The sequence below is a fragment of the Musca domestica genome, unplaced genomic scaffold (genome assembly GCF_030504385.1).
Source record: "Musca domestica strain aabys unplaced genomic scaffold, Musca_domestica.polishedcontigs.V.1.1 2, whole genome shotgun sequence".
In the NCBI taxonomy this organism is placed as follows: domain Eukaryota; kingdom Metazoa; phylum Arthropoda; class Insecta; order Diptera; family Muscidae; genus Musca; species Musca domestica.
Window position 1 is genome coordinate 24,147,119 of NW_026712249.1, and position 15,603 is coordinate 24,162,721.

At 35.9% G+C, this 15,603-nt stretch overlaps 1 protein-coding gene across 1 annotated transcript in view; it reads right to left on the minus strand.

Moving 5' to 3' along the window:
• Nucleotides 1–1,213: 1,213 nt before the first annotated feature.
• Nucleotides 1,214–15,603, minus strand: part of LOC101895362 (cell adhesion molecule DSCAML1) — a 79,791-nt gene continuing 65,401 nt past the window's right edge. Inside the window, exons 6-9 of the mRNA XM_059121753.1 lie at nucleotides 6,272–6,391; nucleotides 3,597–3,767; nucleotides 1,688–1,743; nucleotides 1,214–1,558 (exon numbers count right to left, since the gene is read on the minus strand). Coding sequence (XP_058977736.1) covers nucleotides 1,214–1,558; nucleotides 1,688–1,743; nucleotides 3,597–3,767; nucleotides 6,272–6,391 — 692 coding nt within the window. The remainder of the gene's footprint in view (nucleotides 1,559–1,687; nucleotides 1,744–3,596; nucleotides 3,768–6,271; nucleotides 6,392–15,603) is intronic.

The following is a 15,603-nucleotide window of genomic DNA, read 5'->3' on the forward strand; positions in this document are numbered from 1 at the left end:
TAACTTGCAATATTTTTTATCATATTTATTGATTTCCGACACGAATTGACAATATTGGTCCATTCCTTCGGAACCTCCGAAGGTAAAGATTTTGAATAATCATAGCGCAAGTCAACGAACATCGGCTGAGGGTATACATCTGTCGGCAAAACCGACTTATACTTTGGTAAGTAATTAGAGCTAATAAAATTTTGCAATCATAGAAAATCCTACAAAACAATTCAGAACCCATTTTCTTCAGAATCCACTATCGTATAAGTTTGACCAGTTATTTAAAATCCCCAGACGAATTACTAGCACAATAGTAAAACTTGGTTGGGTAAATTCAAATTAGGTTTAGGGTATTAAGTCAATAAAACCCTGGCCTTTGTTTATCTTTATTTTTTCAATGCTCCTAAAACCGAAACTCTAAAGTAAATTTAAAATTTCAAAAAAAAAAAAAAAATAAAAATTATTTATGGGGTAATACTAGATGGTTGCATGTCGGCTAAACTAATATATGAAATTCACATTTTAAAAAATTCCCAAAAAACGTATTCTTTTTTCATGACCAAATAGGGCTCGATACAGCTCTCAATGTTTACAAAATGACAGTTTTCAAAACACTTCCTGAGCAGTCACAATTCAATATACCCAGATCATGTTTGCATTCGTGCAAATAATTGATGGCCTTAGTTAGTTGTTGTCCGTGGTTGTGGTGGTGGTGGTATCTACTATTGTAGTTTTCATTTGTTGTTATTTTTTCACTGTTTTTTTTTGTATTTCATGTTTTTCTTGTTGCTGTTATTTATTCATAATATTTCGTATTTATTTTGTGTATTTAATTTATTTAGTTTATCATTAGTTATTATTGACTGTTATTATTGTTAGTTTGTCGATATCAAAGAGAGAGGGAGAGAGCGAGAGGTAGGGAGGGGACATGGAGTGGGAGATTATGGCTAGGGGGAGATATTGTTTCCCAAAAGAAGGAAACGAGGAAATAAATACCAGTCACAGTTATTGTCACTGAAGTGAATTGAGTTTTGTGTTAATTACAACTTACAACACTAACAATGACAACAACTATAACTACATGACACACAAAGAGAGAGAGAGGGAGTGAGAGTGGACGAGAGGGAGAGAAGGTTAGGTTATGTGAGTGTTGTTGTTGTCTAATATAGATATGTACATGCATATTTGCTTACTAATTATGATTAATTACATTGTAATTGAGCTATAATCCATTTATGTACTGCGCCAATTGTATTGATGACGACGACGACGACGATGATGACGACGACAGTGAGGATGAGGGCGCCGCTGCCGCCTGTTGTCGCCAAGGCCTGTCATCGACAATTTGATTATGGCCAATATCGTTAAGTGTACGTGTTGACGCTAATAAGAGTATTAGTGTAATTAATACAATTATCAATGGCATCGAAGGTGACCGCATTTGTGGCAGTGCTGAATTGTGATGATTGTACTGGGTTAGATCGCTGCCGCGTTCTTTGTACAGGCGGCCGTTTTGATTTCGTGCACCGTCCTCGTGACGATTCTCCTTGAGGACAATTTCGTTTTTCTGTAGGGAATGGAAGAAGAAATTGGAATTTGAAGAAAAAGGTGGTAAATTTTGAATTATTGGTATTGTCAAATTAAATTAAACTGGGATTTTTTATTAAATTATATTGATGTGTGAAATTAAACTTACCGTTACTTCGTTCATATCTTCTTCTCGAAGGATTTTCTTTCCTGGCCTTTCCATTTCTATAAAAAAGTGTAAAACAAAATTAACGATACATTAGTTTACTCAATTCGATGTAATGAGGATATAATAGAATATTAGAAAATGATTATACCCTGTGTGTTGGGGTATTATAAGTTTGATTGGGTCAAGAATAAAAAAAACCTCGAAATATTGGTCCCCGATATAGGGTAATATCTCGCAGATCTGAGTTATGTATGTCAGTCCGTTTGTTTATGTTAATTTGTAATCACTCTACAGGGCGCAATTATGGGCCGATCCTCATGAAACTGAAAATGGAGGTGGGATTAAGGTCAGAATAGAAGCCTATTGTTTTGGGTGATGACCGTAAAATGTTTAGGGTTTGAAATGAACAAAAAACAGAAAAAATCCTGATTTTCTGTTGCTCTACAGGCCACAATTATAGACCAATCGACGCGGAGTTTCGCATGAAGTTAGAATTTAGGGCTGGGCAGAAGCCTATCAATTTGAACGGTCATCGGTCAATATTTAGCGGGTAGAATAAAGTATAACTTTTATGTCAAAAAATTCGAAATTTTTTAATCCCTGCCAAATCACACATACATTCAAAGGCCACTTCTGACCATGACAGTGCCGTTGATAGCCAAGATATAGGATATACAGGGTGAGATAAAAAAACTGCATCAAAGTGAAACGCAATAACTTTTAGATTTTTTTTTTATAAATTTTATTGAATAAAAACAAAAAATGTCAGAAATAGCATCAAATTTTAGAATAAGTTTAGATTTGTTCGAATTGGTTACCTTTGGCACGAATTATGGCCTTTAAACGGCTAATAAAACCCTCATACGCTGCCCGAATGTTGCTCTGCGGTATTGTGGCCCATTCCCGACGAAGCTTGTTTGAGGTGATTGACAATTTGGTATTTTTTAGTGCCAACTTTTTTTCCAAAATACTCCAGACACAATAGTCCAACGGATTGGTATCCGGAGATTTTGGTGGTCGTTTTGCGCTAGAAATTAAGCAAGGAACTTCATTTTGTAACCATTCTTGGGTGGTGCGTGCTGAGTGCGATGGTTCTGAGTCGTTTTGGAATGTTCAAGGTCTGCGGCCAAAATGAGTGCGTGCCCAAGGCTTTAATACATCCTCCGGAATATTTTCGCGATAATATTCGGCATTTATGGCGGCCACACCATCACCATGGCCGGCGCTTGAGTTCTGGTGGCCAACCGAACGTGCACATTTTTAGCTGACCTCTTTGGCAAGTAAACACGAATGTTTTCTCATGAGTTCTCTAACGATAGCCACTTGTGGTTTTCCAGCCAAATTTAAAGAAATCACACTATCACGCTTGAATTCCATCACGAATAACTTTTTTTCTGGAAAATTCTCACCAAAATGCTTTTGTAGGCTTGTAAACAATATAACGAAATCTCACTGGAATAATTTAAACTATCGGACGAGTGACTAGAAATGACAGCAGTCTTAAGTTGGTTGCAATTTTCTCATCGCACCCTGTATACAGGTCGCAATTATCTAAAGAAATTTTGCATGGGGGTAGGGCTTGGGTCAAAATTAAAATTAAAGTTTTCCTGATTTTACAGTCGCTCTACATGTCATAATTGAAAAGCAATCGACGCGGAATTGTATAGGAGAAGGGAGTTAAGGACAGGAAAGAAGTCTAGCATTTTGGATGGCCATTGTATTATGTTTAGACATTATTTAAAAAACGAAATCTTCCAAAATGGAAGTTTTTTTTTTTTTTTTTTGAAAAATGAAGGCTATATATAGTCAGTCAAAATAACCGATTATATAATATGAAACATCTTTATAAATTTCCGTGAAATATATTTTTATAAGTGATAATTTAAAAAAATCTAAATTTCTTTCTTACCATATAAGCGTATGGTGCCCTCCGTGTCACCAATACTATTCTTCGATATACATTTATAACCACCAAAATCACTGGCCTGTAGACGTCTGATATGCAGCACCATTTCAATGGAATACATGTTGATCTCCTTCTCGGTAAGTAGATAACGATCTCCAGCAATAATCATTTCACCTAAAAATAAAAAAAAGGAATAAAATTATAAATTTAAGGTATCGTAGACCACAATCAATCAAAATCTATTCATCGAAGTTTTATCAATGAGTGAAATATTCATATGGCAATGTGTCTATAACTGGAGGGAGTAGAATTAGAACAATATATAATGGGTCACCTAAGCTAATACTTTTTCTAAAACACATCAAATGCGCCTATAATGTCGACAACTCTGGTGGTCATCATTTAATGTCTTCCAAGGGAAACAAATTACTATATGAGACTAATTAAAACAAGTAAAAAAGCTGTAAGTTCGGCTGGGCCAAACTTTTAATACCCTTCACCATTTGGTACAAATTTGGCAATTTCCAAAAAAAAAAAAAAAAAAAAAAAAAAACAATCCGTTTAAAATTTTGTTAAAATCTTAAAAATACCGAATGCCTATACGATGACGTGGATCTGAATAGCCAAGTTTTGTCAGAAGTTATTAAAATAACCAATGCGAAACTTGAAGAAAAATGTATTTATAATGTAGCTAAAATCACCAAAATACCGAATATCGGAGGGTACGGTATATGGGGGCTATACGAAGACGTCGACTTACATGGCCCATTTTCTGTTTTATGCTGCAGTATCTATTACGAACTTCAAATACCAAATTTGGAACAGTTCCTTTAAATAATGTCGCTAAAATCATCAAAATACCGAATATCGGGGGGAGAGCGACCATCGACTGTTATGGCGGCCCACACAATCACCACGGCAGGCGCTTGAGTTCAGGTGGCCAACCGAAGGTGCACATTATCAGCTGACCTCTTTGGCAAGAAAACACGATCATTTTGTTTGTTTACAAACTGCTGGACAACGAATGTTTTCCCATCGGAGAAAACCTAACTCGGCAGTTCACCACTTTAGCTCTTTTGAGTCTATTTTCTTTCAGTTGCGGTGTAAGTTCTTGCACTTTTTGGAATTTCAATGGTTTTACCCTGAGTTCATTTTTTAATATTTGCCGAATGGAATATTGCGATATATTCAGCTCACAAGCCATTTTTCGGCCACTGCGTCGCGGGTTTAGGTCAAGTCGCTTCTTTACTTTTCGAACCATTTCTGCTGATGTTGCTGTTTTCTTCCGTTCACTTCCTTGACACCAGGTTACGCTACCAGTATCACGGTAACGAGCGATGGTACGAGACACAAAAGATTTATTCACATTTAAATGCTGGAGTGCTCTAACGATAGTCACTTGTGGTTTTCCAGCCAAATCAAATAAAATCACACTTTCACGCTTGAATTCCATGACGAATACCTTTTTTTCTGGAAATTTCTCACCAAAATGCTTTTGTACTTGTGTAAACAATATAATGAGCTGTCACTGGAATAATTTTAAAAGCTGTCGGGTAAGTGGCTTAGAAATGACAGCAGCAGTCTGAAGTTTGTTGCAGTTTTTTCATCTCATCCTGTCAAAAACTAAAGGGAAATTTTTTAAAGTACAAAATGGAATTTTTTCAAAAAATCGACCAAAATTGGTTGGTAGGTTGTCACATGGTCGGCCCCGCTCAGCTAATGCCTTTGCACAGGGTTGCCCATATTCGACGGACCCATGTTTTTTTCGATGACTCTTTGGGCTCATTCCAATCGACGAGGCTTGTCCGCATGCAACATTCTTTGCGTCAATTCAATTTTGTACGGGAACAAATGCAAATCAATGCGAATAATCCGTTGTAAAGTGGCCATGCCCAACTGCTGGGAACGGCGTTTTTGGAATATTCTTGGGGACCTCAGAGATATTCTTGGCCCATCGCCTTGGTCGACTTTTATATGGCCTCTTCGGATTAGAAAGAGCCTTACCAGTCGAACATTTTTCGTATAAACGCTTATTGGTGTTCTTAGAAGGCGCACTTCTCACATTTTTTAATGTTTTGGAAGCACGTTGAGTTTTCACAATTGACTTCTACTGTTGAATGTAAATTTCAACTATTTCAGAGCGCTCGCGTGGCGTGTATTGGTTCATGGTAAAAATCTGCTTGGACTGACATTTATATTTGCTATTAGTACTAAAATAAGCAGTTCAAGAATATTGTATAAAGCATTAAAAGTGTGATATTTACACAAAATTTATGTCGACCTTATCTCAACATCCTTTAATAGCTGACATAAACAATCACTTTATGGACAATTAACAAGACATTAAAACAAATGATAAGACAATTCAAGTCAATTTCAATTCTTCACTTCATGTCACTCAAGTATTTCTAGTTTTTAAAAAAAACCCTCCACTCCCTCACTTCGCAACAGCGAATGACAGACAAAAATTGCTTTAGACCACTAAAGCACGAAGTTAATAAAGACAAATTACATTTGAAATGAAATATTGTTTTCCCAACACGATGTTGGCAACAAAGTGGAAAATTGAAAAATTGTTGAATTTCCCCTCGAAATGCCACCAATGCGATGCTGTTGAAAGGAATTAAAAACGAAGAGAACTTCAGCACAACTATGTGACATACTCCAGCAATACTCACCATTTTCTCTTTGCCAATAATTGATGGCTTTGGGTGATGCTTCCACATTACAAATTAAAGTGACATCTGTCAAGACGGGAGCACCCACCAATTGATTGGGAACTTGTACCAAAGGATGAACTGTAAAGATAGACAGGCAAAACACAAAAAAAAAAGAAAGATAAGTAAAATTTAGCAACAACAAAACAGTGATTAATAAATAAATTGTGTGGTATTTTGAGTTTATCTTTAATAATAAATTAATTTACTTTTCTTCACACTCCACCCCGTAACTTTAATGAATTTGTTTGTCCGGAACAAACTTTGTTCTTTTTTCCTTTTTTTTTGGTTGAATTTAATCCAAAAGATATCCACCAAAGTGGTCCATGGTTAACCTTTTTGTCGAACTTTTCTACCCAGTATTGATTTATTTTAGTTTTTCTATCCTGTTTTTGTTTTTTGGGTTCAGTTTTTTATTTTCTACTCCGACCACATCTGTTGTTGGCTGGAATCGCACAAAAAACCATTGAAAACTCCAAAAACCACTGCCTTGTAAATGTGATGCACACTGAGAGTTCAATCTAGAAAAACACAAAAAAAAAAAACGACCCAGTCGAAGCACAACATCGAAGCGACAGGAAAAAATCCCTTTTTCTCAAACTGATGCGATTTTAATTGAAAATGAATTAGTTTGTTTGGCGCGCTTGCAGCTACAACAAAATGGTACACTTTTTGTTGGGAAGAACTTTGGCGGAGGCTGTTGCTTCATTTTTGGGGTGTTTCTTGTTTTTAGAAGTCAAGGATTTCTTTTTAAAATTTATTTTTTTTTGAGCGGATTTAAAATTTCAAGTCAATTGGTGGAATAAGTAACACCATATCGCGAAGACTTTCTTGTATCCTTACCTAAAAAAAGCCATATGACTAGAGAGGGTATATATCATTTGATACGGCCAAAACGTGTCTCATCAAAATATCGTATTTAGACACCAAGTCTCTTTGGACCAAATCCGTTTCAGGACATTTGGAGTCGATCTAGAGATGTCCGTCCGTCTGTCTGCCTGGCAAGTGCGCATGATAACTCTCGAAGAGAGTATCCGTTTATTATTGTCATATTGAAGATGGGCAATATTGGTCCACACCTTCTGTTACCCCCTTCTCAAAAGCCGAAACAGAAAAAAACAAATATTTTACTGCACTGAAAGGAAAGGATGATCCGATTTTGCTCCAACATTGCAAATTCTAATATTTGCATCAGTGGTAGGGCAATGTCGGTCCACTTCATCAAGTGCCTCGCCCATAAAGGATCAAAATTTTGAATAATTATAACTCTTATAAATGTGATTTCAAAGTCCGATTGTCTTCAAATTACACACATTAAAATCATTTTGCTAACCCATGGCGTGGTTTGAAGATGGAATATATCGGCATACTCCTTCTGGTACCTCAGCCACAAGGGGTCAACATTTTGAATACCCATGAAGTTCATAAAACGCGAAATTAGCATCCGATTCCATTCCGACTTGACACATCTCAAAATTTCCATCAACACAAGATCTGTTATAAAGGTGGTCGAGATAGGATCATTCGTTCTGATGCCTTCCCCACAAAGGGTCACAGTTTTGAATAACCACAATGATTATAAAATCCGAAATAAGCATCCAATTCTCTTCAGATTTCACACATCAAATTATTTCTACTAACACAAGATCTGCAGGGAATATGGAATATATCGGCCCACTCCTTTTGTTCGCTCAACCCCCCCCCCCCCCCCCCCCACAAAGGTTCAATATTTTGGATATCCATAAAGCTCATAGAACGCGAAATTAATCTCCGATTCTGATCAAGTCTGATCAGATCTTAATATTTCTAACAACACAAGATCTGTAATAAAGATAAAGAATGTAGAGATCGGACCATTTCTTCTGGTACCTCCTCCACAAAGGGTCAACATTTTAAATAACCATGAAGCTCATATAACGCGAAATTAACATCCGATTCCATTTAGACTTGGTATATTTCCATCAACAAAAGATCTGTTATAAAGATGGTAGAGATCGAATCACTCCTTCTGGTACCTCCCAAAAATTTGAAAAGCAAAATGCTCAAAGATATCGAGGTAAGCATCCAACTCTACAAAAATTTCACACATTCAAACATTTGTGCTAACACAAGATCTGTTGTGAAGATTATATACGGGGTGAGTTAAAAAACTCCAACCAACTTCAGACTGCTGTCATTTGTAAGCCACTCCTCCGACAGCTGTTAAATTTTTTTTCCAGTGACAGCTCATTATATAGTTTACAAGCGTTCAGAAGCAGTTTGGTGAGAATTTTCCAGAAAAAATTAATTCGTGATGAAATTCAAGCGTGATAGCGTGATTTCTTTATATTTGGCCGGAAAACCACAAGTGGCTATCGTTAGAGCACTCCAGCATTTAAATGTGAATAAAACTTTTGTGTCTCGTATCATCGCTCGTTACCGTGATACTGGTAGCGTAGCTGGACGTCAAGAAAGTGGACGGAAGAAAACAGCAACATCAGCAAAAATGGTTCGAAAAGTAAAGAAGCGACTTGATCGAAACCCGCGTCGCAGTGGCAGTGGCCGAAAAATGGCTCGTAAGCTGAACATATCGCAGTATTCCATTCGGCAAATATTGAAAAATGAGCTCGGGGTAAAGCCATTGAAATTCCAAAAAGTGCAAGAAGTTACACCGCAACTGAAAGAAAATAGACTCAAAAGAGCTAAAGAACTGCTTCGCTTGGCCGAAAGTGGTGAACTGCCTAATTTGGTTTTCTCCGCTCCGATGAGAAAACATTCGTTGTCCAGCAGTTTGTTAACAAACAAAATGATCGTGTTTACTTGCCAAAGGGGTCAGCTGAAAATGTGCACCTTCGGTTGGCCACCAGAACTCAACCGCCGGCCATGGTGATGGAGTGGGCCGCCAAAACAGCCGATGGTCGCTCTCCACTCGTATTAGTTGATCGTGGCATCAGAATAAATGCCGAATATTATCGCGATAATATTCTGAAGGGTGTATTAAAGCCTTGGCCACGCAAACATTTTGGCCGCAGACCTTGGACATTCTAAAAGGACTCAGCACCATCGCACTCAGCACGCCCCACCCAAGAATGGTTACAAACGGAGGTTCCTCGCTTGCCACCAAAATCTCCGTACACCAATCTGTAGGACTATTGTGTCTGGGGTATTTTGGAAAGTAAGGTTGGCACTAAAAAATACCAAAGTGTCGATCACATCAAGCAGGCGCTTTGCCGGGAATGGGCCAAAATACCGCAGAGCGAAATTCGGGCAGCTTGTGACGGTTTCATTGGCAGTTTGAAGGCCTTATGTCGTGCCAAAGGTTACCAATTCGAACAAATCTAAACTTATTCTAAAATTTATTGCTATTTCAGAATTTTTTTCAGAATTTTTTTTTTCAATGAAAAAAAAATGTAACAATTATGGCGTTTGACTTTGTTGCAGTTTTTTTTTTTTATCTCACTTTGTATATGTTTCATCTGATTTGGGGTTTAAAGTTCCTCACATGCGTAATCACAAGAATCATCTTTGGTACCACATATCAGATACAGCTCAGAAATAAGTGTTTGAAATTTTGTCAATATCTGTTCAGATTTAGCTATAGCTTCTACATATATCTTTATCCGATTTCAGGTTTATTGTGCACCAAATTTCTAATATCAGCCCAAATGATCTGAATCTTGGCAATTCCGATTGAATTCAACCAAGAAAGAAGTACTTTAAATTTGATGAAAATCGGTTCATATATATCTATACCTCCCACATAAATGTTTTATCCGATTTGGCGTTTAAGTCTCTCACATGCGTAATATGCACTCCACAACAATAATATTTGACACCGGATATCAGATGGAGCTAGAAAATACCTCTGCCAAATTTTATCGAAACCGGTAAGGATTTTTGTATGGCTGCGCCATCTTCATCTGATATTACGATTTTTGTTCGGCATATATGCATTATCAGCCCAAATTGGATAGATTTTATATATTCAACCGAGTTTTTACATTTGGTTGCATATGGTTCGGTATATCTGTTGCTCCAATAATTTTTTTTTTAATATAACTCTCATAGAAGTCATATGATCCACATGTTATTTGATACAAAAGCCACCGTCAAATTTGTTGAAAATCGATTCAGAATTGAATATTGTTCCCAAATTGTGACCACTTTAGAGCCATGATGATTCAAATAAGTTTCATAGTTTGTGTGATCTACTTCACTTAAATTCCCAATATAAACATTTTATTTTCTTGGTATGGGAGCTCTTCTAAATAGGAATAGTGATAGGCATCAAAAAATTAAAAAAAAAAAAAATTTCCCAAAGTTCTATTGAATGTGAATGAATCGAGATGGTCTATCGTATTCCGACTTACAGATCCCAGAGGTGAAGCCGATTCACGAGAGGAGACAAAAGAGCTAAGAAACATATTTAATAGCTTCGGAAATGTTAATAGAGAGTTTTAGCCATATCTTCCATAATTATTGGGAATTGTTATTCCTGATTCTTTATATCGCTATTTCTTCAAAAACTGATAAATAAACCAGTAACTTCGACTAAAAACCCCTACTGAAATTAAGCTAAATAATGGCAGCTGTTTAACACTTGCCAATTTTCCTATCCAAGTACTGTACAACATATTGACATTCTTTCACTTTATTTAGTTTTCTATCCTTACTGCCCTGACTGCTTCTTTGTATGTCCTATCACACACAGTTAGTTCCAGCAATATAATAATGTTCATGGTTATGGTAGCCATTGTCCATGATTACAATGATTATGTTGTTTTTGTTTGGTAAACCAATGCAAAAATGTTGACTTTTTTAATATCAAAGGCAAAGCTTGAACGGGAGCCAACAAGATTCATTATTTTTTCACTTTACACACACACAAAGAAACACATACACAGAGAGATACACAACTTTATAAAATGACTTATTGCCGTTGACCAATATATGCGGACAAGGATAAAGCATCAAGTCTGAAGGATAACAGAATGGACGAACGAGCGAACAAAACACACATTCTCCACTTATGAACAGACACAAAGATGTGCTGTAGTGGCTGGCAGTGAATGGGGGAACAATAAGGGTATTATAAAAGGAACGAGAAAAATTCAAACATGTTTTTAAGACTAGGATTTTCGAAAAATACAAGATTTTAGGGGGGAAATTTGATTTTGGGGATGGTAGCCATTATAGATTTTACTACGTTTTCGAATTACCGTATAATGATTTTTTTTTTATCAGGACGTAATGCATTAGTCTGCTCATTCTGGTACATCTCCCATAAAAGTATCCGGTATAAAACGAAAAAGAAACCATATGTTATGTTAGACGAGCCAGAATTTTTATATCCTCCACAAGGTGATAATAACCTGATTTACGGTCAAATAGGCTATTTGCAAGATATTTTTGAAAGACGTTTAATTACCCAAATATGGCCAAATCGCCAGATATGCTTGAAAATTGGTCCCAAAACCGTCTTTTTATATGAGTTGTAATTAGGAGATACTTAATGGAGTGATCCGACATTGTCCATATTTGCACCTAACCTAGCAATGAAAAATATTGGAATTTGCAAATTTTGCAATTAAATGATCCTTTCTCCTTCTATGAGGTCAATTATTATACCCTCTTCCATATGTGCCTCATCGAAATAATGGTTTTAGACCCTAGGTCCCTTTGGATCAAATCCGTTTTTGAACATTTGGAACATTTCGAAGAGGTCCACTCCTTTCCACAAAACCATCCAAAATATATTTTACTGTACAGAAAGAGAAATGATAATCCGATTTTGCCCCAACTTTACGATTCCTAATATTTGCATCAGTGCTAGGTCAGGTGCGAAATTGGACAATATCGGTCCACTCCACCAAGTACCTCCCCCACAAAGGGTCAACAGTTTGAATAATTATAGGTTTTAAAAATGTGATATCAGATACCGATTATGTTCAAATTACTCACATCACAATATTTTTATTAACCCAAGGTCTGGAGTGAAGATAGAATTGATCGGCCCACTCTTTCTGGTACCTTCCTCTACAAAGGCTAAAAATTTTAAATAACAATGAAGCTCATAAAACGAGAAATTAAGATCCGATTCCATTCAGACTTGGCGCACCTTAATAGTTCTATCAACACAAGATCTGTTATAAAGATGGTAGAGATCGAACCATTTCTTCTGGTACCTCCTCCACAAAAGATCTACATTTTGAAACCCAACCAAACCAATAAAACCAAAACGATTATAAAATCCAAATAAGCATCCGATTCTCTTCATATTTTACACATCCCATTATTTCTACTAACACCAGATCTACTGTGAAGATGGAATATCGGCCCACCTCTTCTGGTTCCTCTCCTACAAAAGGACAAAATTTTGAATATCCATGAAGCTCATAAAACGCGAATTTAAAATTCGATACCATTCAGACTTTGTACATCTCAATATTTTTATCTACAGAATACCTATTATAAAGATGGTGGAGATCGAACCATTTCTTCTGGTACCTCCGCCACAAAGTGTTTAAGATTTTGAAAAACAAAACGCTCAAAGAGAGTGAAATAAGCATCCAACTCTCTCAAAATGTTTGCTAACACAAGATCTGTTGTGGATATAATATATATCTGCGAATTCCTTCTGGTAACTCACCCACATAGGGTCTCAATTTTCAACACTCTTATCTGTCAAAACTTGCGAAACAAGTCAGCGATTCTTTACAACTTGCTAAATCTGAATATTTTTCTCAACTGCCATTTAGTACATATTAGTACATATTTCCAAAACCACTATCAAATCTGAACCATATGCACTAATTGGAATCTCAAATTTCAAACCGTTTCCGTTCACGCATATCAAATTTAGTACTATTAAGAATTTTTCGTATGCTTGATAAACGCATGTCTAAACCCAATTCTTTATTTTAACCCTATTCACCAGCAGTTCAATCCGCTCAATCCAAAAGCAAATTGTACCAAATGTAGTACTATTTAGTAATCCACATTTTACTGAATTTAGTACCATTCAGCACATACCCCAATCCTACACGTCAATAGTAACCATAATTCCAAATGTCAGAATCCAGCTTATCGTTTCCCACAATAACAATTTGTACAAAATGTAGTACTATTTAGTACACATAAGTACAAATTTCCATAATAATCTACATTTTACAATTCAATAGAAATCTTATGTCCCAATTTCAGGATTCCTGCATTATCAGTTCACCTACCACCATATCTCATCCTCACCTGACAAAAAATGTCCATAATGCCCAATTTCAGATTTCCAACTCTATCCCTTCCTCATATATTAAATTTAGTACAATTCGGTACTTTTCGTCCTTTTTTATAATAGCATTCCAAAACCACAATCAAATCTCAACCCTACACAGGGACTCAACCTCAAATTCTACCAAATTTTAGTATCATTTATTACATGTCTTACACATGGTACACATTTGCAGGACTACCTCCTTTTATCAGCCCTACTCTGCCAAATTAATTCTTACAGCATTTACCAACATTTTACAGCATTACCAACATGGTAGAAATTTGAAATTTTTTTGTATATTTATTGTTCGATATCCTCTTTCGAAGATTCAGCTCTATCCATTTTACCAATACAATGGGTTTCTATTTGTAGTACCTTTTAATACTCTTTATTACACTAATAGCTCGAATCCCAGCATCATCTCCCCCCGCATCACACATTGACCCACATGCAAAATTTCAAGATTCTGGCTTTAGCCGTCAGTCAGTCATATAAGAAAATATTCTACTTTTAATTATTGATGTCTTATTTAATACCCCTTTCATTGACATTTTCCCATTTTTGCTTCAACATGCTATCTCCTCATGCCAATCTATGATACAATAAATAAACACAAACAAACTAACAAGACAAACAACAACTACAAAAGCTCTGATGATAGATATGTTTGAGTGTGTGTAACTAGAATGCTTTTTTAGTTGTTGCTGGCTATGGCTATGGCCATTCTTGTCGATAGTTCAAATGTTGGTCAATTTATTGAATTTGTTCTAACAAACAAAGTATTTAGATGTGTTGCTTTGGCCTTTTTGTGAAACTGATAAACCACTTATGGTTGCCACTTTAGTTTTTGACTTTTGGACATCTGTTGCAAAAGTTCAACACAGTGTATGTGTGTGTGTGTGAGTGTACAGGATATGTGTTTAAATAATGTGAGAGATGTAAGAGTCCGATACATATCAAGTGAGCTCAAAAGATTCACATGGTTTACATGGATGTTTGCTGGGTTATGAACAAATATCCTTCATTGCTGCCTTCTGCCCCTGGCTATGCCACAGCGTGTATGTGTTTGCAACATATTGTCTTATAATATTGTTTATGGCTTGTAATATTTTATTGGCCTGCTAAGTAGAATCATGATACCGGAAGTGATTTGTAAGTGTGTGTGTGTGTGTGTGTGTTAAATATATATTTATCTTCTAGGAATCTGCTGGGTTGTGATTTTTTTAATATAAAATAGACAAGTTGTGCGTCTATAGCCTCGAAAGCAAATTTATTTAAAATGTGTTTTAGATGATCAGAAGTGTTTGCATTTGGAGTGTTGAAGTTTATTTTAAGAACTTTAAATGACTTTTTAAAAAGCATTTATTAACATATTGGGCTTTGTTGTTCGGCATATGTAGGTTTTTTGATTTAGAGTTGGATTTCAAGTGGTTAATTTTTGTATCTGGATATGATTCTTTATTACACATTCTAGTGAAGTAAAATGTCATGGTTTATTCGGACTATAAGAAACAGGTTAAAAAGTATCAGTCGGTTGTGCCAACAGATGTATACCATCAGCAAATATTTTATATATTTTAACTTCTGTTATGATTATTCAAATTGTCGACCGATTTATTCCATTTTTATACTTCATCTAATGCAGATAAGAATATTTTATGGACAAAATTACAAGAAAGTCGGACATTATACCAATTATTGCGAAATCATAAATTCCATATGCAACTCAGGATTTTGGTTGAGAGCAATATTTGAAGCAAGTTGTAAAGAATCGCTGTCATGTTTCGCAAGTTATGACAGATAAAATATTGAAAATTGTGTAATATTTTAAGGGAGTTGGATGTTATTTCGTTTTATTTAAGCATTACGGTTTTCTTCTTCTCTATATGGGAGAGGTACCCGAAGAAATGGTCCGATATCTTTATAACAGATCCTATGTTGATGAAAATATTGAGATATACCAAGTCTGAATGGAACCGTAGGTTAAATTTCGCGTTTTATGAGTCGGGGAGGTACCAAAAGGAGTGGACCAATATATTCCATC